General features: G+C 45.6%; 1 protein-coding gene across 3 annotated transcripts in view; it reads left to right on the forward strand.

Moving 5' to 3' along the window:
- LOC149362495 (cationic amino acid transporter 2-like) overlaps positions 1-25,958 on the forward strand; it is a 117,307-nt gene that overhangs the window by 72,313 nt on the left and 19,036 nt on the right. For 2 of the 3 annotated variants that reach the window (XM_089573076.1, XM_089573074.1), the window contains exons 4-12: positions 1,297-1,425; positions 2,880-3,035; positions 5,076-5,215; positions 7,802-7,916; positions 9,394-9,554; positions 14,056-14,117; positions 17,268-17,407; positions 18,496-18,598; positions 23,719-23,799. In XM_089573076.1, the coding sequence (XP_089429202.1) occupies positions 1,297-1,425; positions 2,880-3,035; positions 5,076-5,215; positions 7,802-7,916; positions 9,394-9,554; positions 14,056-14,117; positions 17,268-17,407; positions 18,496-18,598; positions 23,719-23,799 (1,087 nt within the window). The remainder of the gene's footprint in view (positions 1-1,296; positions 1,426-2,879; positions 3,036-5,075; positions 5,216-7,801; positions 7,917-9,393; positions 9,555-14,055; positions 14,118-17,267; positions 17,408-18,495; positions 18,599-23,718; positions 23,800-25,958) is intronic. The other variant, XM_089573075.1, reaches the window with a different exon arrangement.

Genomic DNA, 25,958 nt, shown 5'->3' on the forward strand with positions numbered 1-25,958 from the left:
ACTCATTAGTATAAATCAGTAGTCTTACCAGACCACATGATACATCACTACACACACGGTCTCCCTTCAACACAGTTGAATGAACGTTCCTCATTGTCATAGGGATAGCATATCTGACTCGAAACCCAAGGGTCATGAGTTTGGTTTTCATCAAAGCACTCCAATTTTCTTATCAGCATAATTGATCTACTTTGCATCATTATGTCATAATGACATTTCACTCATGCTATGGCCTCATAACCACAATTTAACTTTAGTTTTATTAATTTTTCATTCCGCAGCTCAATGTGTGACATCACAACCTTCATGACCAGTTCTGAATTAGTGTGACTACTTGCACGACTTTTCCTCGGAACATCCGCTCTAACGCTGTCATGTTAAAAGTACTGTTTGCACACCTCTAACATCAGTGTTAACCTCTAGCTTTGGTTGTGTCTTGCATAGTGTTCATTCGCAAGTTTGCTTGTGAGCTAAGGATCGAGGTCTGTATCTTACTCTTTGTTGTGCTGTCATTTTTGTGCTTCAAAGAATTTCTGTGCTGTATTCTTGGCTGGGCTATGCTGGAGAGTCCTCTGTACCTTCTGTCACCAGCATTGTGTTAGGATGTTGAAGTCTGACCAAAATGGTCTCCATAGACACAGAGAATTTAGTGTCTCGTGACACTGCTGTTCTATTGGAGGACTAACAGATCTGAAGAAATGTAATTGACTGGTTAGTGAACCTTCACTCTTGGTTATTGCATCTATCTCCATAATCAACTGCAGAAGTAAATATGTCCCCTCAGGCCTTGCATATACAAAGGTGTTTAAACCATAGTTAAGTCATGGTTTCAGTTAATTCGTCCCCTCTGAGTGCCATTGCAATTGTGCATTTATTGCTTGCTTACCTCACAGGGGCTTACTGCCTCTTTTCTTTTGGCACATGCTATACTTGGAACGCTTGGCTAAGCAGTGCTGTGAGTGGCCTCTTTACTAGTAAGGAAACCCTTTGCAAAGTACAGGGATGACGGAGCTGCCCGTTTTGCATGCTCCCCACCTATGAGCAGTTTAATTTCTCCCATGTTCTTAGTGTTCTTAGCCTGGCACATTTTTGAAATGTGTATGCTGTCGCAGATTCTTTCAACAGCATGCTGGGTATTTGGTGACTCATTTTCACACTGCACTTTTGTTTTCTGCATTCTAATGTGCTTCGTGTGAAGGCAAGTGATTGTCTAAGCGTTATAAAGATGTACGTCTTCAAAGTAGCGTGGTTCTGGGCACAAATCTGTGAATGACATCTTCTCTCTCTCTCTCGCAGGGCTGTGCTACGCAGAATTTGGTGCCCGTGTCCCACGTGCGGGGTCGGCGTACGTGTACAGTTATGTCACGGTCGGGGAGTTCATGGCATTCGTCATTGGCTGGAATCTCATCCTCGAGTACATAATCGGTGGGTTGTTCGTCTTTCACATAGCTATAACTTGCATTTGAGAGTACTCCTTAGTGAGATTAGCGAAGGTGATGTGTGAGGCAGTTATTTCCTATATTACTGCTTCTCATCTGTCCTCATTTTTACCGGTGATCGCGAGTTTCTGAATTGCCGAATCAGGCAACACAGTAGAAAGTTGCTCATGTTAGTGAAGGGGCATTTGTTAACTCGACCGATCAGACAGTTTGAGACTGTTTGAGCATCTCTTCCAGCTCCTTGAAGTCCGAATTAATGAGGTTGTCATACCTGTCATGTTACTCTTGGTTGCCAGTCACGTGTCTGTCTGCCTTATTCGCACAAACGCTTCACACACGTGCCCCTCTCCTGCTCTGCCCTCTCCCGAGCTCCACTGGTTGAAAACAAACCTCCAGGTTCTAGTGTGCATGCATGGTTCATACTCGTGACAGGTGCAATCGACAGGTGTCAAGCACGTGCCTACCACTTCACACGTGCAATTGGCGCCTTGTGGAAGTGGGTCACATCTTCATTGTTGTGTTTGTTTTCAACCAGTTTTGGGGTGTAGTAGACGAATTTTCGCCCACTGCCATATCTTGTGGGAAAGGCAGACTTATAGATTTCATTTTTTTCACTCATTTTGCATGATTGCATTGGAGATTGCTTACTGCTATTCAGTTAGTGTACGTTCCTGTGCACATATTTTCTTACTTTTTTTTGCACGCTAGCTCTAAAACCACTAATCTCAGATTTCGCCAATGTTTGTCTGTCTGAAGCCCCTTTCTATGACTTTGAGGTTGAGAGTTGTAATCGCATTCAATTCATTTTCAAAAATTTGTCTTCACACACTCCAACTGAAGAGCTTCTTTAAACAAGAACAAGGTTCAGAACCGTTTTTGCACCTGTCAATTATAGTTGACAGCATTCAGAAAAAACGACAAAGAAATGTAACATCTTTTTTTTTCACTGCTGAATAAATGGCCATTCCCACTGTATCTTACAGGCGAAGAAATGATTATACAATTTAGAATTCTTTTATTTCTTTTTATTTGGAGTCATTTGTAAGAAACATTCACATTCATTGCTTACTCATTTGCAGCAAAGTTTGTGCTCATAGTGTGAGCCATTCTGCTCACTTCCTCTGTGAATGGAACTCCTGATAAATGGAACATATAATCCCTGTTTCCTTGAAGCTGTGCAGAGAGATCACTGTACCTCTTTTACACTAGCTGCTGCTGCTTTTGCTATTACTGCCTCCAATTTTCCACTGATTAGGGTGGGGTGCGTAGCGTCTGCCTCAGCCGCATGCACAGGCACATTTGGGTGTGTGAGAGTACATGCTGAGTGCATTTTAAGACAACTTGTGTGCCATGCAACACATTTAGCCTGGCAAACCCGGAGAGAGTGTCAGGCACTGTGCCTGTTGTTGTCCTCTGCATGATGTTTTCGTGTGGCTGCAGGGACGGCCTCGGTGGCGAGGGGCTACAGTGGCTACCTCGACAGCCTGCTCAACCACACGATAGAGGTGCACATGCGTCAGTGGATGCCCATCAACGTCACCTGGCTGTCCTCCTACCCGGACCTGTTCGCCCTGGGCATCACCCTCTTCCTGGCAGGTCAGTCTTGCACACTGGGCCGCTGCTACCACAGCCACACCTTGATACTGCACACTGAAAGTCGTGTCATTTCTAGCTAAACACTTTGCCAGATTTGCAATTTTCATTGAGCTCTAGTTTCGGCGTTTTGGCACTCTAAATGCCCTTGCGACCTTGAAATGCCCTCACGACCTTGAAATGCCCTTGTGACCTTGAAACGCCCTCGCGACCTTGAAACACTTGCTGGATAGTTGTATGAGCGAAACTTGTCAAGGAACTGCAATAACAGTGGTGCAATCAGGACCTCTGGTTGTCATTTTGAGTACTACGAGCATAGCGCCCCATGGTGCTTTCTGTGAGTGATCAAGAGCTGCTCCACTCTGCGGGCCTCAACAGCGTTAGACTGCTGTCTTTGCATTTACGATGCCATAGTGGTGCGGGAGGCAGACATAACTGGCGCGCTTGCAAAGGAACGTGGCACGTGGTCTTATTGCTGCTCATCATGAAAGTAGGACACTTCGGCCTGGCACCCTTGCTGTTCAAAGTATGCTTAGTGCAATTTCAGTGCTGCTGCAATGGGTGGTGCAGTGGTGACATGCTCCAGTCAGCCACCATGTATTCACTGGGCACTGTGCTCATGCTGAGCTCTTGTGATCAAAAGGAGTGCTTAGAGGGGACCAGGCGGTCCTATCCGGTGATCCTTTTCTTCTGATCGTTGAAGGCTTGCGATAAGTGTGTGGGGCACATCAGGACTTTAAATTGAAGCCGGGAGAACCCAGAAACTCCATGAGCTAGAGTAGCAAATCATTGCACTTCATGAGGAGTGGACAAGAGCGACATTTCCTTTGTGAACAAGAACCATTGTTTCCAAAGGCCTCCTGTTATCCTCTAGCATGATGTGACCGCTTTTCTCGCCATTTTCATTTCTTCCAAGCCTTTTAAAGCTCCCCTGATGTTTGAGCTAACAGGGTGTGAATACCGTAAAAACCAGTGTATAATACGAGGTTTTTTTTCCAAATTTTAGCATTTCAAATTTCTGTCTCGTACTATACCAGATCCAAACAATCTTCGACCAAAAACCGCGCGAGAACAGCCGGATTTATGAGGCCCGCTCATCGCACCGCTCCACTTGGCTCACCCAGGAGTGACACCCAGAAACCGTTCCGCTCGCACGCATCCTTTTGAGCATTTCGTGCATGCACAGAAGTGCTCCCACTTGCTCGTTGAGCGAAGCGGATGCATAAACCCGCTCCGCTAAAAGTCTCTAATTATCGAGCGCCATTACCATTACGCTTCCAGCGAGAGGAGGCGCTAACTAGCGGAGGTGTAGCTCGTTAGTTTTGATTTCAACGACTATGCTGACCTGACATTGTGGTGCCCAGGACGATCGCATCTCGCATGACATCTTGACCGAAAAAGCAGCACTCGGCTGCTTTTATAAAGAAAGTAATCATAGCTGCCGAAAGCATTGGCACCGTGTCAAGCGCTGCTGTACTGTGTTATGAGGTAGGGAGAGCCTGCAGTTATTGCCGCCGGACACGGGCCTCTCCAACCATGTTGTGCATTGGTATCACAGACGCCTGGGGCAGCATTTTGTTGCCAGTCGTTACTTCAAGAAATACGGGATATCTAATGCGCTCGGCGGTGCCGGTACACCAGGTGATGACAATCACCAAAGGTCTGACGGACACTTCCGAAGCGAGCGTGCCAGCGCATATTCCGGAGCCGGTCTGCGCATACCCCACAGCACAGGACGTGAGTGGGCGTGAGCGTGGCGTCTCTGTACCTGCTGCTCACGCTACGTCCGACACGCCGGCGTTCACAAATAATCGGAGGACATTCAGCTTCCACGACTTCTGAAACGTCTTTCAGCTGACTGCTCTTCCTTACTCGCATTATAGGCGAATAAAAGCTTTTTTTTTCCGTTTTTGCTATCCCCAAATTACACCCCATATTATATGCGGGTCCGTATTATACGCGGGTTTTTTGGGTATAGTTAGGCATGCATATTAAATTGATCTCCTGTACCACAGCCACTGGAATGCATGTGCCTGTGTGCAGTGATGTTGGCCATCGGGGTGAAGGAATCAACGCGCTTCAACAATGTCTTCACGGCCCTCAACCTGGGGGTCGTCCTGTACGTGGTCATAGCGGGCTCCTTCAAGGCTGACCTGGCCAACTGGAGGATCAAGCCCCAGGACGTGAGTGTTGCTCGGTCTCTTACAATGCCTGTACGTGATGAAGTGCCTATCGTGTGCCCCGAAGCGGGGACAGGGAGAACTGTTGTGCCTAGGCAGCACTCAGTCAAGGTTTGGGGAAGTGAAACACTGCTTCTGTGAACCAGCACTTTTATGTTCATATTGTAGACTACTCTTCGACTTGCGAGTTGAAATTCACTCTCACACCTTCTGGAAGCGGTAGAATAGTCCTGCTAAATAGACGTGCAGCTTGACTGCATTCCCCGCTGCACACTTTTGGATGTGGGAAAAAACTGGATGAATCTGTCCCTTGGTGCACTGTGTCTATGCAAAAAACTGCTATCGTTAAGATTGGATCCTTTAAATCTGTCTTCAGGAATGTAAAAAATGTATTGAGTAGCTTGCAGTCCTTTTTTTTTTTTTTGCTTTCCCAAAAACTTTCCAAAAAGTGAGTGTAGTATCATGGGAAATGACTGGTTCACTTTGCAGTCATTGCTGTGGCTCAAAAAAAACAGCGGAAAAAAAATGGAATTTTAACCTGGTATAAAAAGCAAAGGGAACAGATGGGAAGGAATGATGTGGTTGGAAGCAAACTTGCAGAGGTTTTATTATCTTCAGCTAGATCATGTCCACTGCAGATTAGAGGCCTCCCTCAATGCCGAAGGTACTGTAGCATCTCAATGATATAAATTTGTCACAGAGTTCAGGGTGGTACTAATGCATAAAATTCCCTGGCCGGAGTGTATTGTTTAGGATACACAGAATTTTCGATGTTCCGAACACTTTTCCGCGCCACTGTGGATGATATGAATTGTTGAGCCGTGACTGCACCGTCGAGCACTAAGCGCTGCCCGTGCATGGCTGATGCCATGGTCGCGAGTCATGCATTAAGCACCGTGAGCACTCTGCCATTGTTAGTGGTGGCAACGTGTGAACGGTGCTAGCCATTGCCGATCACGAGGTGTCTGATCATGTTACCAGGACAGTGTAAATAGAATAATCACTCATAAAAATTAAAGTACAGTTGGTTTCCCTCAAAGCAGCAAAGCATGCCACGCTAGGGTCACTGCTAGGCTTCCGTTACTTAGGTTATATCCGAAAGACGCGGGTTCGATCCCGGCCGCGGCGGCTAGAATTTCTTTGGAGGAGAAATTCTAGAGGCCCGTGTGCTGTGCGATGTCAGTGCATGTTAAAGAACCCCAGGTGGTCGAAATTTCCGGAGCCCTTCACTACGGCGTCTCTCATAGCCTCAGCCGCTTTGGGACGTTAAACCCCACAAAACCAAACCAAACTTAGGTTATATGACATGAAAAGTGAGCTCAGAAGATTGAAAACCACCTCCAAGCACACCTCACATTCACCTGTCTCGCGGTTTCACAGAGCTAGTGCTGCCAGCAGATGCCCAAAGATGCATTGCCGACCCATCTCCATATGCGAAAGTGGCTGAAGAGCGTCGTTAGGAGAAGCACCACAAGCAAGGCCACAGCGCGCAGTTTGATATATCGAACAGCTTACGAAATTGTAGTTCGATATGCTGCGCAACTTTCTTGCTCTTTTGCGTAGGATTTTCAAGGCTATAATCTGTGCGTGCGATATAGCCTATAATTCGAGATATCCGGGTTCGAGATATCCGGGTTCGATATATCTGGGTTCGACTGTATAGAAATTGCATTTTTAAGCTGCAGGCAGCAGGGAAAACGCGGATGATAAATGCCTCAGGTCCAACCCCTTCAACTGCCGGTAACTGCAGGCGATGTAGTTAACTAATATATAAAAATAATAAAATAAATAATAAAATAACAGCACCTCGTACAGCGCTGCCTGCGCTGCAGCATAGTTTCGTTTTCGTGCTTTCGGTCGTTTGCGCTCGCATCACAGTGGTGATGGAACCGCACCAGCAATCGCAACAAAACTCGCAGCACGGTGTGTTCGGCGTAGTAGTGGGTGTATCATGCAACAAGCCGGAAGCCACTGGACTCGGTGGTGGCTAATCGTCAGTGGTGTGAAGTTCCGTTTCGGCCCCATCATCGTTCCGCGCATGCCAGGTGTAGGCTGTCGAAATACTGGTATAGGATAAACCACTGTCGCGAAGTGACAGTTGCAACGTAACAGCCGAGTTTGTATTGCATGGGTTTCTATGGGAGCTTGGGTAAAACGCAGCACCTGGGAATGTAACGGAGGGGTTCCACCGTATCAGGGTGACATGCATGCATATCTCTTTAGCATGATTTGTGCAGTGTCAGGGTCCCACTAGAGAAAGGTGTGGGTAAGAACCAGAGGCACATAAGAAGGAAGTCGATGCAAGCTGCATGGGTGGCAAGACAACTGAACTAACTTGCTGGCAGACATTTTTGTTACCATCCAAAGGGGTTTTCCATATCCAAAAGTGTGACCTGTACACAGCTCAAAGCAAAAAAAAGAAAAATTTAGGATTTGACTGACTGTCACTGGTGTGTCTTACTTTTAAAAGCTGATCTCTTGTTTTTGTGCCGAGGTTAAAAAAAAACTTACCACATAAGGTATTTCATAATAGCATGTTATTCTAGGATGCCCTGGTGACCTATAAACAACTCCCTTCCCTCTCTGCAGGTCCCTAGTGGGAGTGGTGCGGGGGGCTTCTTCCCATACGGCTTTGGCGGTGTGCTCAACGGGGCTGCGTCCTGTTTCTACGGCTTTGTGGGCTTCGACGTCATCGCCACTATGGGTGCGTGGTGCAAATGCTCTGCAACTCTTTCTTTTGACCCATTCACGGCGTGCAGAATAGGTTTCAAACTTTCACCCGATTATTGATTGATTTGTTTGAATTACCTTCTAAAGGTTGGCTGGGCTTGCACGTGGGAGTGAGCGCTGTACAAATGGATTTTGATTAGTCATATGTGCTGAAGAGCCTTATTGGGCAATGTCTATGCTTAACCCTTTCAGGCGCCATTTTTTGTTTTGACTGAAATGAATTATTTTTTCACATAAGTAGTAGTATATTCAGGCCTCAAGAAAGGGAATTTGTTAGTTTTCGAACGTGAAAGACCAACAGGTAAGTTCTTTCATACAAAGTGTCAGATTTCTTGGAAATAGTACCATCAAAATGTTCTCATGTGTCAGGTAAACAGTCTAGGGATCGTGAAATCGCTTTGTGTTTTGAAGATTCACATTCTGCTCGAAATTGAGCAAAAACAATCGATGTTTTCACTCGCGGCAAAATCTGTCTGCACAAAAATGGCGGACAAAGTGCTACCTAGCTCACTCTTGTGTTAAATATTATTTACCGCATTCGCTACATGGTACAAAAAGCAACTTATTTGCAACAAGAAGGGTGCTCAATTTGACTGAAATAATGAAATTACTGTTAAGTGCTCGAGTTTCTCAGAAAAAGCTGCGAGTTTGCTGTTTACACAATTCTGTACAAAACTCCTGAAAGAGTTAAGAACCAGTTTTGCAAAGTCAGAAAACAGCTTCCACCTCAGCAATGGTTTAGGTAGCGTGGACCTGGCTAGCTGAGCTTTTGAGTTAGGTCATTTGTGGGGCCTCAGAAATAGGGACACATGTGCTGTTCTCATTGAGACTAACTAAGATCTTTAACAAACTTTGAGGAGATCAGTTTTAAGATACTGTGAGATATGTGTAGGATGTATTACGGTCACATTCCTGAGATGTGCCCATCTTGCTTCTGTTGTGATTGGTTTTTACTGCGTCGAATGAAAGCAGTTTCTTTCTTTTTTAAGTTTTGATTACTTTATGCTTGCTATGTGCAGGAATCAGTGATAACTATTTTGCTGTAAGTAGCTGCTGTGCCAAGTTGAATACAAGCTGCCATTCTTCCTTTAAAGCATGGAGTGCACATAAGTAGTGGCCTGCAGGTTTCGAGAAGTGAAGTTTGAGTAAATCCAGTCTACTTGGCAGCGAAGACTTTCTGCCTGTAAAAAAATTATGTTTGCTATAAAACGAGATTGCTGATTTTGAAGGATTGAGACTGACTGGCAGCAGAATCTTGGTGCATTAAATGGTTGCACCATAGATTCCATCTGCAGAGAGCTCGTGAAAGATTATCCTCTATCTGGTTTATCCTTTTAGTACCACGTGATGCTGATCTGTACACTTCTACACTTCCGAGTGCCTAGTCTTAGTGATGAGCTCAACTGGAAGTTGTAATTCTGCTGTTCTTCCTTCCCCCTCCTGGTCTACAGGCGAGGAGGTGCGAAATCCACGGCGTGCCATCCCCATCGGCATAGTCGTGTCGCTGGGCATTGTGTTCCTGGCGTACTTCGGGGTCTCCATCATTGAGACGCTCCTGTGGCCGTACTATGCGCAGAACGTGTCCGCACCTTTGCCGTTCGTCTTCCAGCAGGTATGCACTGGATTGCTCACTTTCTTTCATATGTTTCTAGTGTTTGTATATAGGGCACATCGTCTTTGCCTGGTGAAGCCTCAGTTTTAAATGTGTTTGCAGAGGTCGATGTCCTGAAAATGCATCTGTAATGCATGGTAAAGGAAGCACATTGTTTGCAGATGCAGGAAACAAGGCCACTGACAATGCATACCGTAAAAACCCGCGTATAATACGAACTTGAATATAATACGAGGTGAAGTTTTAGAGACGCGAAATGGGAAAAGAAAGTTTACCCGCGTATAATACGAGTGACGCAAGCTCATAGAAGACATTCAAATCGCATCCTGCACTCCACCTCAATCACTATCTTCTTCAGTAGCGCTTTCTTCGGACATTTCTTTGTCCGACAAATCATCCCAAATGTACTCATCTTCCGTGCCATCAAGGGCGTTCGAGATGCCGCGCTTCTTAAGCCCGCTTCAGCCGCCCGGTTGGCATCACTGCAGGCTCACCTGAGCAACCTGAGCACATCCACTCTGCGTAGCACCGCTTTACTGCGTCCTTGAACGGTTTGTTTACACAACCATCAAGCGGCCGCGAAAGCTTCGTCGCGTTCCGCTGCACGCGAAAAGGGCTTCTTTCTGTCGTGGCCATCCACGAATGCTTCCTTCGACGACACCAAACTGCCTCCCGGCCGCACCGTTGCCGATGTTCTCCACAGCTACAATCACTTTTCGCTTGAAAGCAGCGGAGTACTGTTTTCGAGACCCTGACATCATGCTCCCCAAAACAATATCCACTTCACAAAGCGTGCCTTACATGCTAGCACATGCGTTGTCAACAGGCACACGGCACACCGCGACCCCCCGGCGCACCCAACGGATCAACAAAGAAACGATGCCGTGACGTCGTTTGTCGAGAGTAACGAAGCCAAGCCGTAGCCACGCGCCAATAGCAAAGCCAAGCCGTAGCCATGCCGCAAAAACAAAACCAAAACTTCGAGCAACTTCAAAAACTTTTGTTCGGATCCGCAAATTGTTCGAGGCGGAAATTTAGGACGCCAATTATGGGAAAAAAACCTCGTATTACACGCGGGTTTTTACGGTAATTTGACTCCTTCCGTACTTTGGGAAAAAGCCGTATTTTGTGGTTTTCTTTAAATACTTTGGGCCAAAGGACAATGAAGTTTAAAATTTAATGCAGTATATTAAAGTGATGCAAATTAAGCCAAAGAAAACATTTTAAATAAACTTTGGAGTATACGAAATGTCTGTCTATCCAGTAGCAAGTAAAAAAATTTGAAGTTTCAGCTCATACTGTTTTCTGGCCAGAGACAATCGCTTTGGGTTATATATTTGGGCCCGCCCTTGGTTGAAACAATCGGGTGAACTTTTTGCACCACAGGCAGTATCAAATCCTGCCGAGATGATGTAGAAACCCAACAAGTGAGACAAATAGCGTCAGTAACATCAATATCCTTTTCAAAACAGCCACTGAGTTGAGCAAAATGGGCCCAAGTAAGAAACTAACAACAGAGTTGCTGCCACTGATGTTCTAGGTTGATGCCTCAGGTCCTCTGCACCGTCCAAAGTAAATTGGATGATAAGGCAGCATCCTTAGATCCACTGATACTCAGATCGTCGACAAACTAAACCATGGACACAGCTGAGTGGTGAGGTTTGTCGCATTTCAGGGCACATATACCACGCTTGCCTCCAGGAAACGGGCCATTCTCGACTTCTATTGCCGTTTTCACAGGCGGTTGAAATACCAGTGCCGCATGGAAAAAACACAAACTGAAGAGAAAATTAAACTAATTTTCTATCTTTAAGGCACATGGCGCAGCATGTTCAAGAATGGCACGGAAGTATTTGAAATTGGCATTCACATGCATCGTTAGCGGGCTAAGGATAGAAAATGGCCACGGTAGGGAAAGGGCTAACAAGCCGGTTGCATACCTCATGAATTTCAAGTGTCTTAGTTTGGACATGTTTGAGACCACAGTTCGTTTTGTTTCTCTGTAATGCTAATTTTAAATGTTTTATTAATTTGTACAGTAAAAGCTTGTTAATTCGACACTGACGGGACTGCGAAAAATTGCCGAATTATCCGAATGTCGAATTATCGAATGAACAACAAAAAACAATGTTTGCCGCAACAGGACGTACCTTTATTTGGCAAAGAAATCTTTTATCGTCGTCTGCTTTTTCGAGCGACTATGATAGCTCTAACAGCTGCCAGGTTTTCCGCGGCACACGCACCGTCAGGGATTTGTTCACAGAAGTCCTCCCGCACGGACGAGGCTTCTGCGGCCTCTTTCACCGTGCACTTCGGCATTTGGGACAACTGCTCACAATCGTCACCTTCCGACGAATCGTCGTTGTCAGAGCCCGTCACTTCAATTATTTCATCCTCGGTCAGCTGACAGGACACAAAGGCGAGGCGCGCAAGCACTGCGCGCTACCCACTCGAACGCAGTGAGGGGAGGAGGTGAAGCAACCCTGTTTTTTCAGCCAGCGTCACTGTGGCGTATGCGGTTGTTGCTGCGACCAGGCGCGTCTTATCTTTTCTCTTTATCTTTCCTCTGATCTTTTAACTCTCCTTTATCTGCACGTGGCAGCGGTGGTGGCTCAGCTGAGCCAGTAGGCAGGCCCGTGCAATTTCCTTTCACCCTTCTCTCAGTCGCAACAAAACAGCAACAAGCAGCACAGTAAACACGCTTACAAAGCGCTCAATTCCCAAAAAAGGCGCTGCCTTACGGTTAAATAACCGCGATCGTAGCAGCACAAACACGTGGAAACGACAAAACAGGCCAAAACGAGACTTACTGTTGATAGGGTTGAGCGGATGACACCAACACGACTGCTGCAACACAACAAAGCACAAAAAAAAGACGCCAGCCGCTTCGGCCGCCGCTAACCTGGCTTTCTTCGCCCTCGCTCACGCTGCTGACGACGATGAGCATACGGATGGCCTATCAGCTACTATCAGCTAGAGTTACTGTATATGCTACCATATACAGTAACTCTACTATCAGCTGTACAGTAGCACCGCTCGTGGCCGTTTTTTTTTTTCTTTTTGCTCTCGGCACACCGGCTTGGCGGACTGCGGAGTGAAGTCAAATTAACCGACACACGGCAAAATTTGTTCGAATTAACGAGAGTTTTGCCCCATATACTGCTATGTATAAATGTAGGGACCTCGCGTGCGCGTCGAATTATCCGATTTTCCTAATTAACGGGGGTCGAATTAACGAGCTTTCACTGTACCACCATTGTGCAAGCATTGAAAGGGTGGAGGGGAAGAAGGGAAACCTATTTGACTGGTTGGTGCAATATTTATGAGGGGCCGCGTTCTCAATTGTTCTGGTTGCAGAGAGCACAAACAGCTTTTGAAAAGTGCTCGGGTTGGTTTTCATGTCTACCTGCCTTGCATGCTAGAAAAACCATGCAGTTGCATGGGCCCTGAAGAAGTGACCAAATTTGATAATTTGATGAGCAACTACTGTACAGTTAGGCCCAAAATAAAGTGAGTAGAGGGAAAGTGAGAGTGAAGCCACGCATAGATTTAGGTGCTCAGGGTATCCAGGGAATGCAAGGGTTCTGGAACTAGTTTGAGGGCCGCTGATGTACAAGACAGCTTGGCACAAAGCCTGTGCTGTGTCGTTGACAGAGTTAATCTTCTCTACAGTTGAACCTCTGCCTGACGAAGTTTTGCGAAGGCTAGAGTTTCTTGTAAGATTAGAAGTTGTTTGGCTCTGTAGCAGTCTGAGAATGCATTGAATTCATTGATCAGGATTGGGTCTTTCAGATAAAAGGACAGTCGTGTTGGAGAGAGCAGTAATACCAGTTCTAGCAGCGTTCTCTTTTAACTGCTTGCCTTCAAAGGTATCGAATGTGCTATAAATTCCACTCAAGACTGGGTACCTTAAGGCACTCGAAAACAATTTGGGCAGCTATGTTCTGATGCATTACTGCAGGCATCACGGCCATAACTATGGACATTGAATCCAAAGAGTTCTGCATGAGCCCCATGTAGAATAAATTTAAGCCCTTGCGGCATATCTGACGATAACACCATTCTGTGCGTTTCCAGCCATTCCTACCCTGTTGACATCGAGTGGATGATTGGTGCCAGTTTGAGAAAGCATTTTGCTCATTCAAATTGTCTGTGGGAAAGTAAGCGTGCGCTTAAAATTCAAACAGTTATGAATCCAAGCCTAAGTTGAGGTTCGTCTACAGCTTAAAAGCCCGTGAAAGGCACTACATCAGGTGGCTTTTCTTTGTTTGTTTCTCGTCTTCAACATTTCTACCTCCTTTCAGATCTCGTAAAAATAACCGTTTTCCCTTTATACAAGGGGTGCAGTTGTAAATGTAGGCATTTACATTTACGTTTCCTGAGGAAACCCTGAACACAGCACAGGATGTGACTGGTTGAGGGAAAGGATGGAGAAGGGGAGTGTCTTCCTGAGAGGGCAGCTCTGCCAGAGGGAATGCTGCAAGTGTGCCCTGTCTCGCAGGTGGGCTGGACAGTGGCCAAGTGGATCATCTCCATCGGTGCCCTGGCTGGGCTCTCCACCAGGTGAGTGGTATAGGATTTAAGGGGAAGGGGCTCATACAACAATGCGTCAGCAGTAAACACATTTGCATGCTGTTGTTTGACAGTGCGTATACTGTCCATTTAGCAGATTGTGGTCGCAGCTGTCGGCTTGCAAAGAAAGTGGATTGAGACGAGAGGTGGATTAAGATTGCACATTGTTGTATTCAGTTTCGTTTTCATTTTCAGTTCTTCATTCCCCAGGGGGCGCTTTTGTTCTGTGTTATATATATGATGGTATGTTTGAATAAACACGTTGTGTGTGCATCAGGACGGCTGGAGTCTGACTTCGTTCTTAGAAAATATCACGCACATTATGAACAAGCTTAATCAGCAAGAAAAAAAATAAGGTTTGAAAAGTTGGCGAAACTTGAAGCAGTGTGGACATGAAATTTTTCGCTGCATGTTTCTCTTTGAAGTGATGTGTAAGGCATTAGTAAATGTGTGGCATTTGCTTGTGCCTGATAAATAATTTGTAATTGAGTTTCATTTGCCATGCTGTTTTGTTTCGATTTCAACAGCCAAATGGTTTCTAATGTTTTGCAAGTAGGTATTTAGTATTACGTGAAGCATACAAAAACAGCCATGTAAGTGCTGCTTCGTCTCTTCGACTCCAGTCTTGCCCGGGAGCTAGAATGACACTGAAGGAACAAACAGCTGGTATATTGTTCTTTATGCTTCAGGTATAAGTGAAAGAAAAGAAATGTAGCATCTATAGAAGGCGAAATGGGCCAGCAGTCTCGCCTCACGCTATCCGAGGCCCCAAAAAATCGCAAAACAGAGTTCATCTGCGAAAGAGTCCAGCTATCAGGAAGTATGGCATATTCACCAAGAAAAGTTGTTCACTGTGCTGTTCACTCGAGCACTGCTTGATACCAAAATTACTAATTACTTTGAAACTGAAAGTTACCTTCTTGGTCTATATTAAAGGGACACTGAGGAGAGCACTATTAATATTTTTTTTATAGTAAAATCCGATAGTTCGGCATGTCATGGCTTTGTTGCCACTTGGCTGGCAGCGAAAGATGCATTTATTTCTAAGAAATTTGGATTCGAAGTTGAAAAAGTTTTTCCTGCCGCTCTGATTCAAACTTGGGATTCTCCTATGACGACACAGGACTAAGAGATGTGAAACATGACGTGCGCATGACGTAGCGCAGACTCCGTGATTTCTGGCAGCCAGCAGTGCGGCCTAGCAGCAGCCGAAAAGAAAGCTACCGCCGGCTGCACGTTGAAGGCATCTATCGGCTATTGCGGCCGTCGCTACAGTCGCTTCGATTACGTTTGCACTGGCGTTTTGCCAGCGTTACGATGGATCCCGTTCTCGAAGTCGTCAACGAAGTTCTCGCAAATAGACACCGTGTACCTTGTTACCGCTAGCGGAATACCGGGAGCCCGCCTACCGCCGGAAAACAGGCGCTGATTTGTCCTGATGCTTCAGGAGCGCGCGTAGCTGCCGGGCACATGGCGCCATCTGGCGACATCAAGGAGATTTGCGCATGCATTGGCTGCGCCTCAGTGATTCGTGGCTCCTCGTGTCCCAGTGTTACTAGAACCATTGGTTCTAGCAACACTGTTTTGTCCTATGACGTCATCACGCTTGTACTTGCGAGTTTGGCCTGTGGCGGCGATACCTGTATTTTGGTTCTTGCTCTTTTCTACGTTACAAGAGCTTTGTTGTCAGTATGAGTGGCGTTTTTGTAATCAGGAGCTGGTATTCTGTCGATACAAGCCAACTTCAATTTCTCCTCAGTGTCCCTTTAAATGACTGCCCAAGAAGTTGGAATGTGCATAGGTAGCTTTGAAGTAGTGACTAGTATCAATGGCTTACTGGTGAACCATGCGCAATGAGCACAGTAAGGAAAGAGTTGAAAGGATTATGGACACTAAGTTTTGGTTAGATATTTTCTTCTTTGTAATGACGTGTATGTCATTACAATGCATTGGGAGTGTGTGGATATTGAAAACTTCAAATATCAATCGAATATATTTGTTATTCAGTTCATATTCGATTTGAGAAATTGATATTCGTTAGCAATCGCATATATCACATCGACTTTTATGAATCCGACCCGTGGCAAAGCACAATATTTGGGCGCATTATCCGAAGATCAAGTCTGGAATTTCAGCAAAGGAGTACAAAAGTGCCCTGCTTCTCGATCGTTTATCGCACGGATCTATCACATTCAGACATTGCTAGGACCTTCTGCAAAATTCCGGTAGTGGACTTTTCCACATATAACACGCGATGAGGGCAAGATGGCTTCATAGTCTTAATCCACTACAAACGAATTAAGAAGCAGTGGTCATAGAGCAGCTTTTTCATGCCTTGTGTGACCTATACTGATCTCTGACGTCAGAGCCATCGTTCAGTGGTTGAAATCAAAACAGCATGAGAGAAGAATTGTAGTTATAAATTATTTAGTGGTCGTAGGTGAACATAGTCATGTACAGTAATGTATAGTAATGTATAGCATAAGTCATGTAATGACTTGCACATTATGCAAAAAAGTGAACATGCTACCAAAAGGTTGGTGGCTTCTTTAATGAGGTTCTACTGTACTAATGTCTTGTGAGTCATTCCCAACAAAATACACTCAGCCGGAATTTTGTGTCAGTACATGATTGCAGCATCTGTTTATTTTCTCGGTTTCATAACGTTTCTGTCGCTCTGCTTGGGAAAAACATGTTTCTTTCTTTGTGTGCAAAGGTATTTCATCTGGCTCACTACCAGGATGCATACTGAATAAATGCGAAGTTCATCAGGGGACTCTCTGCTACAGGTTGTTACCTTGTAACTTGTCAGCTTAGCTTACTTGATTCTTGGTGAAGTGACAGGAGAGCTTGGAACACGGGAGAGGATGGGGGAGCAAGCCGTACACAGAACTCCACTGGCAAGTATTCAGCGATGGTGCCTAGTAGTTGGAGTGATTTGTAGCTTTCACTGCTTTTCTGGTGGCTTGTAGCCTCAGTGGCTTTTGAGTTGCTAAAGTAAAGTGTTTTGGATGAATTCCAAGGCGTTGCGTTGCTTACACTTGTAGGTGTAATGTCTCTACAAAGCTTTGCTGCCGTGTACCCATGGCAGTGTGATGGCGATGATGAGAGCCCCTGTTGCTGTATATCTCTGGTGTGCAGTCTCCTGGGCGGCATGTTTCCTCTTCCGCGTGTCCTCTACGCCATGGGCTCGGATGGCCTCATCTTCCGCTTCCTGGCCGTTGTTCATCCGCGCCTCAAGACGCCCCTCATCGCCACTGCCATCTCGGGCGTCTTTGCCGGTCAGTGCCACGACGAGCGGAAACGGTTGTGGGACACTTAAAGAGTCAAAGCACAGCTGCCATTTCGTTGTTCTGTTTTTTTTTTTTCTCTTACATTTGTTTTCGTTTCTTGATAAAGGCTCTATAGCATGCATACCAATATGGAATGAACGTCACCTTGGTTGTACTCATACCTCTAGCTCAAAATGGTGAGGACGACACAGAAACAACAAGCATGGGTACTTTTCTATTGTCCTAATCCATCGCACTAAGGTTATGAACGTATCCGCACATTACTGACTAGCCTAGCAGTTAATGCCTTTTAACGTTACTTAAATATTTGCACAGGAGTTTGCCAAATGAGTACAGCCCAAGCGGTTTTCTTCCTTGCTCTGTAGTGGGGCTCTTTAGCACCCTTGAGTCCTGAGGTTTGTGGGGAGGCAAGACTATAAGTTAAGACTATAAGTTAAGACTATAAGTTAAGACTATAAGTTAAGACTATAAGTTAAGACTGAAAGTTAAGACTGAAAGTTAAGACTGAAAGTTGAGACTGAAAGTTGAGACTGAAAGTTGAGACTGAAAGTTGAGACTGAAAGTTGAGACTGAAAGTTGAGACTAAAAGTTGAGACTAAAAGTTGAGACTAAAAGTTGAGACTAAAAGTTGAGACTAAAAGTTGAGACTAAAAGTTGAGACTAAAAGTTAAGACTAAGTTAAGCACAAAATAAACCGCACTGCATGGCCCAGGAGCATACCCAGTGGGCTGTGTGTTTTTGGCAAAAAGGGTGTAGGTATCAGTCAGTTCTTTTCTGTGACACTGTTCCGGCTTTAGTTTCGTGCAGGCATTAAGTGATTGCATCCCGCCATACGCAGTAGCTTTCCTGTGCTGTCTCAGCAGATTTCAAGGCCAATTCTTGTTTTTCAAACTTGATAACGATTTTAGGTTGGGCAAAAGCTTGAACCCATTTGAAGACCAGGGGGCATTGAGAGTCGAACCCGCCCCTCCCCAACACCTTCTGCATGCTAGGCTGATGCTCAAATCACTTTTTTTTAGTAAACTCTGGAAGCTGGGAAGTTGCGCATGCCATCATGGGGGCGCGTTTGTTTGCAGGCTTGATGGCCATGATGTTCAATGTGGAAGAGTTGGCCAACATGATGTCCATCGGGACTCTGCTTGCCTACAGCCTGGTAGCAGTCTCTGTGCTCATGCTCAGGTAACCTCCCGCCTGTTGAATGCAACACAATTTGTTTGGTGGGGGAGACATTCTACAGTGCTAGGTCTTAGTTATGCTCAGGTAACCTCCCACAGTGGCCTTTTGAATGCAGCGCATTTTGTTTGGTGGGGAAGACTTTCTACAGTTCTTAGTTTGCATAGACAAATATGATAAGAACAAAAATCTGCAAGACAGAGGCACTAGAGATAAGTTTAACTCACTTCTGCGAGGAGAATATGCACGAGTACATTTTGGCAAAATATTCTGACGACAAATCTTGCAGCCTAGGCCATTGTGACAATGGTACCACCAGTTTTTACATATATGATGGTTGCTTTCATTTGTATTTTGTGCTAGGTTTCCTAAGTGGGAAAGTTTTTTTTCTAGAGGTCTTGTCATTTTATTGCCTAGGTGCTTCTATAGTCCTCAAAAAACTGAATTTGTGGACTTCGGAAAGCTATTATAGTTGCGGTCTTGGATATGTCAAGAGAGTTTGCATAAAATTTCTGTGCATTTCACATGGTGGCAATTCAGATTTCAAGGCTCTATGGGACTCTCAGCAGATTGTTCTGGATAGTGCAGCGTTTCTGCTTAAATATTGTTATGCCACTACTGCACTAAACTACTCTAGAGTACTAGCCTACTGGACAACGTCCAGACAGGACTGATAGCAGCACTGACTTGGACTTGTAATCAGCCGAGTGCTCACTATGCTTCTCATGGGCCATTTGAAGCCTTTTAACTGCCAGATTAATTTCCGAAAAAATGTATCAAAATTGGCCAATTGTTTGGCAGCTTTTAGCTAAAATGACTGTTTTCAGCCTTGAAATGCACTTAAAACACGGACAACTACTGCCCTCTAGTGTGTAAAATTGAAACCAATGCAATTGCCAACCATAAGTTGTCTTTGGCAGTGGGAGCAGCGTGGCTTCGCGCACGACGAATGTGACTCGTCTCTGGCAGTATTGGTACAATCTCCCATGACAGGTGGAGTTCAGGGTCGAGGGTTAAAGTGTTACAAAGTTGCACGGTGGTGCAAGGCATTCTGGGAGTCCTGAGGGACAGGTCTTCTGTTGGCCCTTACTATTGAAGTAGAGGGCAGGCTAGCATAGGAAACTTAACCTGGCAACGTTTAATCCTAGAGCCTTATCCAGTGAGACTAGTCCAGCCTTGCTGTTTGAGGAACTAGCGTGTGTTAAATGGGTTGTCATAGGGCTTAGTGAGGTTAGGAGGACAGATGAGGCGTACACAGTACTAAAGGGGCGGGCACGTACTGTGCTGTCATGGATTAGCAGGCAGACAGGAACAGCAGACAGGTGTGGAATTTATCATCAATCAGGATATAGCGGACAATGTGGAGGAATTCTGTAGTATTAACCCTTTGAAGGTTTTTGCCGTATATGTACGGCGGTGGTTTTCTGTCCCGTAAGGTCTTTGCCGTACGGGTACGGTTTCGATCTTCCGTTTGAAATTTTGCACCAAAAGAACACTGCGTGCTCACTGGGGGGCGCTGCCACTTCTTAGGACTTACAAGAAGTGTTTGAATTTTGTGCTGCCTTCTTACAAAGATAAGCAGAACTTATGTCTAGCTTTAGCGCGGCGGTACAGACTGTGGCAACACCCCTTTTGTAGTTTTGGTTTCGCCGCGTGATCGCAACGGAGTCGCGCGAAATTTGAGTTTTCTTTTTGTCAGCACTATCTTGCAGGGGCTGCCGAAGTTGATTTCTATCTTTATTGGCGCTGCTCTTAGCTTGCTTATCACCGTTGCTATTCTATTCTATTGAACATTTTCCAGTTGTGAGTGATGCTGTCACCAAAGTACTGTTCCTAATTTTTTTTTACTATCTATTCTCGATTATATACATTTTGTAGATTCAAGTTCCGCAATAAAGTAATTTGACCACCTGGGAAAGTTTTCTTCAAAATAATTCGACCCTCAAAGGGTTAATCCTAGAGCCTTATCCAGTGAGGCTAGTCCAGCCTTGCTGTTCGAGGAACTAGCGTGTGTTAAATGGGATGTCGTAGGGCTTAGTGAGGTTAGGAGGACAGATGAGGCGTACACAGTACTAAAGGACAGGCACGTACTGTGCTATCGTGGATTAGCAGACAGGTGTGGAATTCATCATCAATCAGGATATAGCGGACAATATGGAGGAATTCTGTAGTATTAACGAGAGAGTGGCAGCCATCGTAATTGGGCTTAATAAGAGGCACAAGCTGAAGGTGGGGCTGGCCTAAGCACCTACATCCCAGCCATGATGACCAGGTTGTTGAGTGGTTCTATGAAGACGTGGAATTGGCAATGACCAAAGTAAAATTGCAGTACACTGTACTGATGGGTGACTTCAATGCCAAGATAGGCAAGAAGCAGGCTGGAGACCAGGCGGTAGGTGACTATGGCATAGGCTGCAGGAATAACAGGGGAGAGTTATTAGTAGAGTTCGCAGGTAGATATAATTTATGGATCATGAATACCTTCCCCAAACGAGCAAACAGGAAGTTGACGTGGAAGAGCCCTGTGGTGAGACTAAAAATGAAATAGACTTCATACTGTGCGCTCACCCTGGCATCGTAATGGATGTGGAGGTCCTTGGTAAGATCCGTTGTAGCGACCACAGAATGATAAGGTCTCGAATTAGCTTAGTCCTGAGAAGGGAACAGCAGAAATTAGTGAAGCGGAAGCCTATTAACGAGTTAGCGGTAAGAGGGAAAGTAGAGGAACTGAGGGTATCGCTAAAGAACAGATATTCGGCTCTAAGTAAGGAAGACGATTTTAATGCCTAAAGAATGAACGATAATCTCAGAGCTATCGTTTCGAAGTGTGCTGCAGAGGTAGGCGGTAGGATGGTTCTACAGGATACCGACAAGGTATCTCAGGAGACGAAAGATCTAATTAAGAAACGCCAAAGCATGAAAGCATCTAACCTTACTTACAGAATAGAACTGGCAGAGCTAACAAAGGTAATACTAAATAGGCAAAAGATAGCTGACATAAGGAACTTTAATATGGAGAGAATTGACTATGCTGTAAAGAGCAGAGGGAAAGGTAGTCTTATGTGAAAATACTGAGATATCTATAATGACTGCACAGCTGCCATAGTTCTCCATAAAGTCAGCAATAAAATTCCAATAAAGGAGGGTGTCAAGCGGGGTGTCACGATCTTGCCAATGGTATTCATTGCCTGTTTAGAGGAGGTACCTTGAGGCCTGGATTGGGAGCAGTTGGGGATAAGTGTTAATCGAGAATACCTGAGTAACCTGCGATTCGCTGATGACATTGCCTTGCCAAGACACTCAGGAGATGAACTGCAAACTATGATCAATGAGCTGGACAGGCAGAGCAGAACGGTGGGTCTGAAAATTAGCATGCAGAAGACCAAAGTTATTTTAGAACAGCTATTTGGGCTAGTTGGTATCTGCGTGCTGCCCCGTAGCGATGAAAGTTATGTTCAACAGTCTCGCCATGGAACAGCAGTTCAAAATTGGTAGCGGGGTGCTGGAAGTGGTAAAGGAATGCGTCGACTTAGGGCAGGTAGCAACCGCTGATCCGGATCATGAGGGAAATAACTAGAATAATAAGAATGGGATGGAGCGCAAATGGCAGGTTCTCTCAGATCACGAGTGGCAGTTTACCAATATCCCTCAAGAGAAAAGTATACAACAGCTGTATCCTACCGGTACTCACCTATGGGGCAGAAACGTGGAGGCTAACAAAGAGGATTCAGCTTAAGTTAAGGACAGCGCAGCGAGGTATGGAAAGGAAAATGATAGGTGTAACTTTTAAGAGATCGGAAGAGGGCGGTGTGGGTGAGGGAACAGACGCGGGTTAATGACATCCTAGTCGAAATTTATGGGAAGAAACAGGCTTGGGCATGGTATGTAATGCGAAGGCAAGATAACCGCCGGTCCTTAAGGGTAACAGAGTGGATTCCAAGAGAAGGCAAGCGTAGCAGGGGGCAGCAGAAAGTTGGGTGGGCGGATGAGATTAAGAAGTTTGCGGGGATACAGTGGCGGCAACTGACAAAGGACAGGGTTGACTGGAGAGACATGGGAGAGGCCTTTGCCCTGCAGTCGGTGTAGTCGGGCTGATGATGATGGATGGTGATATAGTCACCATAGTGTAGGGCATACCGTATTTGCATGAATATAACGGAACCACAAATAAAACGCGACCATAAATGGGTGTAACACAATTGAGCAGAGCGTATCCTTGCACGCCTTCTTCTCTTCTTGCTGCTACTGCTTCATGTTTCATGCTTATTCATGCTTATTCATGTTATTCATGTTATTCATGTTTCATGCGCTTTTCTCCCTTCTGTGCTCTGCACAGCCTTTTCAAAAACTGCCTTGCCTTTCTCTACGGCACATGCTGCCTTCTTGTTTTTAGGTGCTCTCTTTTTTTTTTCCCGTGTGCTCCACACGCTCTGCCTCTACAGCCCAAGGTTGTTCGAAAGCTGGCTTCTCCTTGCAACCCATGAGCCCAATCGTTGAGGCCGCTGCAGGTATTTCAAAAGTCAGCGAGAAAAAAAAAATGAGGAAAAATAACGCTCCACATTTGTGGCTGGTTCCGTTCAGGACGAAACCTAGGTGTGTTCTGGCGGATGTCATTTGAGAAAAAAAACAATTGCATCATGTTTGTGCAAGTACGGTATGAACCAGTGGGTGGCTGCAAATTGCAAATGAATTAGGTTTCTGCTCGTATCTGGGTGCCACAATGTAGTGCTTACTTTATTCAAATAAGCGATTGAACTCTTAGTATTACACTACCAAGCATGGATTGCCAGATCAGTTTTGAAGTCTGGGGCCTTTGCAGTGCGTTTCTCATGAGGAGCCTCAGTGCCGTCAAGTTTCTTGTACAAACTGAGGTGTACTTTGCAAGAACAATCTGCAGTGTCGTGCATAAGAACAGGGCACTGAAAACTGATAAAACGCAGTGAAGTTTTATTGTGATTTTCGCCCCGTACCATGCTTGCATGCAGGGTGGTGGCCTTATTTCTTCTTTCTCTTTGATTGGTCGCGTTTTTTGGCTTTGCTTTATTTTTTCTGCTCTCTTTTTATTTTTGCTGCGGCACCTGCCTGCCTGCCTGCCCCTCTGTCTCCTCTTCCTCCCGGGCAACCAGATACGAACCCCTGGTTGAACCCCGGCCGTGTGGCTTTCCCGAAGCATCTCTCTCGGTGCCTATCTCGAACCGGAGGCGAATGTAAGTGCCCGCCTTCCCTTCTCCCCTCTGCCGCCTGTGCTGCATGTGCGATCATCGTGACATGGCATGCACGCATGGTGGGCAGGCCTCTGCGGTTTCCCTTTGCCAGCATTGCCTTGTGCATTTATTTGCTTTGGGATGGACCGCTCCTTCTACTGCACCTGTCACTGTTGACATTGCAACCTGTGCTTGCGAGTGTGGGAAGATGTGCAGACTCGTTACCACTAACAGTGTCCTCAGAGGCTCTTACCGTTAGGGTTGGTTTGGTTTGGTTTATTGGGGTTTAACGTCCCAAAGCAACTCAGGCTATGAGGGATGCCGTAGTGGAGGGCTCCGGAAATTTCCACCACCTGGGGTTCTTTAACGTGCACTGACATCGCACAGTACACGGGCCACTAGAATTTCGCCTCCAAAGAAATAGGGTGGTAACCATTGCATTACAGTTAAAACTCAATTTAACGCAGCGAAGAGCAGCCATGAATGGGTTTGTTAAATCGGGATATTCGTAACACTGAGGAACGCATTTTTCCGCTCTTCAAAATCTGAAATTGTAACGTAAGGGCACCCAAACGCTGCCGCACCATCGCATTTGCCGGCAACCCGTGCCTGTGCGTATGAGAAGTCTACGAAAGCCGCCCAAATTGCGTGTGCTTAAAAGCGCCACATGGTAAAACGGATTCGAAGTCAACATGGGAAGCACGGCCGTCTGCCGAGTCCTTTGTTCCACGCTGTGGCGCAGATTGCTGCCCCGTCAAAACGAAACCTCGGCCGTAACTTCGGCACCTAGATGTTACTGCTGGCGCGCTGCCAACAAGCTGTGAGACATCGTGGGCAAAATAAGCCAGAAATCACCTTTTCTTACTCATTTATTGCAGGCAAAACTTTGCTAAATCGGGCTTACTGGTCGTTTGTTTCGTTATATCGGGTTATTGAGCACATTGAACCTTATAGGCAGTTGCCAGGGGGTCAAATTTCTTCATTATATCGAGAACTTCATAAAATCGGCTTCGTTAGATTGAGTTTTACCTGTATTGCATAAGAAGGCATCTCTTGCAAATTGACTTCATTTGGATGGTTGAGTGAGCGAGTTGTTGAGTGAGCGAGTTGTTGAGTGAGCGAGTTGTTGAGTGAGCGAGTTGTTGAGTGAGCGAGTTGTTGAGTGAGCGAGTTGTTGAGTGAGCGAGTTGTTGAGTGAGCGAGTTGTTGAGTGAGCGAGTTGTTGAGTGAGCGAGTTTGTGATGAGTGAGCGAGTTTGTGATGAGTGAGCGAGTTTGTGATGAGTGAGCGAGTTTGTGATGAGTGAGCGAGTTTGTGATGAGTGAGCGAGTTTGTGATGAGTGAGCGAGTTTGTGATGAGTGAGCGAGTTTGTGATGAGTGAGCGAGTTTGTGATGAGTGAGCGAGTTTGTGATGAGTGAGCGAGTTTGTGATGAGTGAGCGAGTTTGTGATGAGTGATCGTGTTGGTGATTAACTGCTGTCACAGCAAATAAGTCAGCCCAGTGTGAAGGCTCCTGCTTATGTGGGATTGCTGATGCTTCAGCTTGGTGGCTGTCTGTGATCAATTCGCTCTGAAACCAGCGGTTTATTGAAACATTAATTTTGATGTGCCTGTTGGATGGCATGGAGGCAAAAAGATAGATGTGTAGGCGATGAAAGTTCCGAGCAGTCTCCTCAGAATGGTCCCAGCTGAAACAGGAGTTCTATGGTGTTTGTATGAAAAAAACAAGGTTTGAAGATGTGGTGATCATGCATCAGCAAGTAGTCGTGACATACTATGTGGTTTGCCTGGCGATGTGGCGGGCAGCATGGAAGTGCATGAAAATAGGCATTCTAGTGTAAGGAAGAACCTTTGTGCACTGCCATAGGCTAGTTTCATTCTATTTGTCACACTTGTTAAGATGCTGCAGCTTGTTGATAGTGTGAGGATGCTGTTCAGTGTAGTTGAGTTGAGGTAGGGGTTTTTAGGTTATTGATCACTCGTCGGAGGGGTGCCTTCATTGCTGTGATGAGATTTTAGGTGTTTTGCTCTGTCTGATTTTCTATAGGAAAGTATTTAGGAGGCATAAAAATACTCAGGTTTTGTACACACAGTTGGAGTTTAACTTGGCAGAGAATCAGGTAGGGTGATGATGTTGAAGGAATTCGTGAGGACAGAGTGA

Source organism: Amblyomma mixtum, chromosome 2 (genome assembly GCF_055824585.1).
Source record: "Amblyomma mixtum isolate Tamu chromosome 2, ASM5582458v1, whole genome shotgun sequence".
In the NCBI taxonomy this organism is placed as follows: Eukaryota; Metazoa; Arthropoda; class Arachnida; order Ixodida; family Ixodidae; genus Amblyomma; species Amblyomma mixtum.